This window comes from Arachis hypogaea, chromosome 5 (genome assembly GCF_003086295.3).
Source record: "Arachis hypogaea cultivar Tifrunner chromosome 5, arahy.Tifrunner.gnm2.J5K5, whole genome shotgun sequence".
Classification (NCBI taxonomy): Eukaryota; Viridiplantae; Streptophyta; class Magnoliopsida; order Fabales; family Fabaceae; genus Arachis; species Arachis hypogaea.
In genome coordinates this window covers 26,335,649-26,339,240 of record NC_092040.1, presented here as the reverse complement: position 1 = coordinate 26,339,240, position 3,592 = coordinate 26,335,649, and the positions used below count along the sequence as shown (strand labels likewise).

Sequence of the window (3,592 nt, the reverse complement as noted above, 5' to 3'; positions counted from 1 at the left end):
GATCGAAGGCTAATGAATTTTTTTTTATATAAATACAAAATGATGTTGTTTTGGCAGGAATCAATCCAGCTCAACTTTTCCATGACGAAAAGTATCTCAAGAATTATAGACTACTATGAGTCTTAGAGTGTAACTTCGAAGACAATTTTGGATAATTATTAACTTTAAGGACCACTTTGAGGAATAACTCTAAATAGAAGTAATTAAAAAAATGACTATGTTATGTGTATATTAAAATCAATCATCAAAATTAATTATTAGTATAAAATACAAATTAAAATATAAAATACATATTAAAATAAGTTACATTTAAATACATAATGATTAATTTTTGTGGTTAATTTTAGTATACAAATAATATTTTTATTTAAAAAAATCTTTTTTCCCTCTTATTGGAATCCTCCTTACTCCTTAGTCCTTATTTCACCGATGTAGCTTTTACCTTGACGCGCCATGAGCCCATGACCATAGTAGCGCTAGCTAAATGTTACCCCTTAACTTACCCCTGTCCAGCAGAGTCCAGCCAGAATCTAAAGTTGTGTTCTTTTTGCACTTTTGAGGGCAAGTTTAACCCACATATGTTCTAACATTATTCCACATCCTACTGGCTAATATGATGTAATGGCTTTGCAGAGAGAATTAGAGAGAGAGAGAGAGAGAGAGCTAACTAGCTATAGCTATCAGATACAACCTTCTCCATTCCTCCTTTCTTTCTTTCTTTTTTTTTTCCCTTTTCTTTTTCTTTTTCTTTTTCTTTCCCCCATTAACGCATTAACCACACACCAAATCTGAACTCCACTTGTCCATAATTCCTTCATTCTTTTTCACCTTCCCAATTCTATTCTCTCTCTCTCTCTCTCTCTCTCTCTCTCTCTCTCTCTCTCCACCAAGAAGATGGAGGCGGCAGAACAAAGAAGAAAGAGGAAGCGAGGGAGGCACATCTTGTTGAGCCTCTCATCATCAAGATCACTCTTCCTCTGCTCATCCTTCATAATCTTCATACTCTTCATGTCCTCACACCACCGCTTCTTCCTCTTCTTCTTCAACTTCAACACCGCCACCCTCCTCCGCCCTCCCCTCGCGCTCTCTCTCCTCTACTCCTCCGCCACCAGCAACTCCATTCTTGACCCCTTAACGCCTCTCACTTCTTCCACCCCTTCCTTCACACTCCAACACCGCATCCAATTCCCCAACCACTACCTCCTCCTTCTACTCACCAACCACCACATCAACCCCCACCAACTTGAATGTGTCTATTATTACTACACAAACGCTTCTTCTTCTTCTTCCTCCGGTTCAACTGAACCGCTTGTTATTGAGGTTCAACCAGTTCTCTCAACCGACCGCTTTGATGAATCCCGATCCATTGCCAGGTGTCCCTTTCCACGGACCAACGGAACCGCCGTTGATTTGCGCCGGCGGGGGGGCAACTTGATTCGACGGAGTTCGTATTTCACGACGAACCAAACGGTGGTTCAGTCTTGGGAAAAGGGGGTTTACGAGGCGAGCCTTGATAGAGAGAGCAACACCGTTGTTGTGTTCGTGAAGGGTTTGAATCTGAGACCACACAAGGTTTCCGATCCGACCCATTTCCGGTGCCACTTTGGGTTCAAGAACTTGAACAAAGACGGTTCGTTTTTGATAACGACGAGGGCGGTTTCGGTGGCGCAAGAAGTTGTGAGGTGCTTGCTGCCGCAGGGTGTTAGGAACAACACTGATAGGGCTAAAGGGGTTGGGGTTACTGTGAGCCATTTGAGTGGGAATTTCCGGCACCCGGTTCGGACCATATTGCCCTCTATCGCTAGAATTGATGGAAAGGGTAAGAAAAAGAGGGGAAAATATGAGCTTTGTGTATGTACCATGGTGTGGAACCAGGGTTCTGCACTGAGGGAGTGGGTTATGTACCATGCTTGGCTTGGTGTGGAGCGTTGGTTCATATATGATAACAATAGTGATGATGATATTGAGGAGGTGATTCAGGATCTTGATTCTCAAGGGTTTAATGTTACTAGGCAGGTATGGCCTTGGATCAAGACTCAAGAAGCTGGGTTTTCTCACTGTGCTTTGAAGGCTAGAGATGAGTGCAAGTGGGTGGGGTTCTTTGATGTTGATGAGTTCTTCTATTTCCCCAATGAATTCCATCACCAACTTGGGCAGGGTGGTGGTCTTCCCGGTGAGAATTCTCTGCGATCGGTTGTGGCGAATTACTCATCTTCTCGGTCTATTGCCGAGATAAGAACAGCTTGCCATAGCTTTGGTCCCTCTGGGTTGAGATCACACCCTAAGCAAGGGGTTACTGTGGGATACACGTGCCGGCTTCAGAGCCCAGAGCGGCACAAATCCATTGTGCGGCCGGATTTGCTCCACGTCAGTCTCCTTAATGTGGTGCACCATTTTCAGCTGAGGGAAGGGTTCAGATATGTGAATATGCCTGAAGGAAGTGCTGTGATAAACCACTACAAGTATCAAGTTTGGGATACCTTCAAAGCCAAGTTCTTCAGAAGGGTTGCTACCTATGTTGTTGACTGGCAAGAGGATCAAAACAAAGGATCAAAAGATAGAGCGCCGGGGCTCGGCACGGAAGCCATTGAACCACCTAACTGGCACCTCCGGTTTTGTGAGGTTTGGGACACTGGCCTGAAGGACTTCCTTCTGTCTTATTTTGCTGATCCTGTAACAGGGTTGTTGCCCTGGGACAGGTCTTTACTATAGTGGACGCTAATCAATCAGGGTGCTAACATCTTGGTAGCTGGTACCCATGTAAAGCATAATATTCATACCTGTAATAGGCAGGCATTCATTCTTTTCATTGATTTTTTTACTTCAGGGGGCCTTTCTGTAACAAAAATTTTGTTTTTCTCTTTGTTTTTTAAATGATTTTATAGATATCAAACAGAATCACAGAGCACATACAGATGTATATTTGCAGCAATATGAATGAATTTCCTTTCTTCTTTTGCCTCAGTACGATTTTAAGATTGTAGTCTATATCATTCTGTAATGTTCAATATGCATCCCAAATGGTGATTGTACCTACTTTTGCAATTTACAAGAAAATCACAGGAAGCTGAACATATGACAATATTACCATTTACCGGTACTTCGGTTGATATCATATATTGGGCAGTGCTTGTTGATTGCATTAGAATAAACAATATTTCAAGGTCATGATTTATTAGGTAGATGCTTCTGTAGGAATAAGTGGGCAAATATGGGACCATTCCATTGGCTTTGTATGTTTCCCTGTTTTAAAGAGACATTATTTAATTGAAAATCGATCGTAAGCTTTTATTAGTTATTAATGGGGATAGTATAATCTGAGACATAAAAAGCATGGAAGTAGCCTATAATAACAATATGCTTACGTATACAACAAGTTATTCTTGCCTTAAAAGTTTAAATTGATCGTAGTAGTAAATGCAACTTGAGCATTGCTTTATAAAATTAATGAAATATAAATCGGTCCACTAAACTGTTCGAGTATATGTTTATGCTAAAAAAAAAACATTATCAAGGTAAATGCTTCAATGAGCCGAAAAAAATTAGGTTTTGTTTTCTAGCCAAAATTATCTCCGTATTTGTGAGATCTTAC

General features: G+C 41.1%; 1 protein-coding gene across 1 annotated transcript; it reads left to right on the top strand.

Moving 5' to 3' along the window:
* Positions 1 to 530: 530 nt before the first annotated feature.
* On the top strand, positions 531 to 2,964 carry LOC112801012 (glycosyltransferase family 92 protein RCOM_0530710). Its single transcript, XM_025843507.3, has one exon. The coding sequence runs from the start codon at positions 895 to 897 to the stop codon at positions 2,710 to 2,712; it is 1,818 nt and encodes a 605-aa protein (XP_025699292.1). The 5' UTR covers positions 531 to 894; the 3' UTR covers positions 2,713 to 2,964.
* Positions 2,965 to 3,592: the final 628 nt, after the last annotated feature.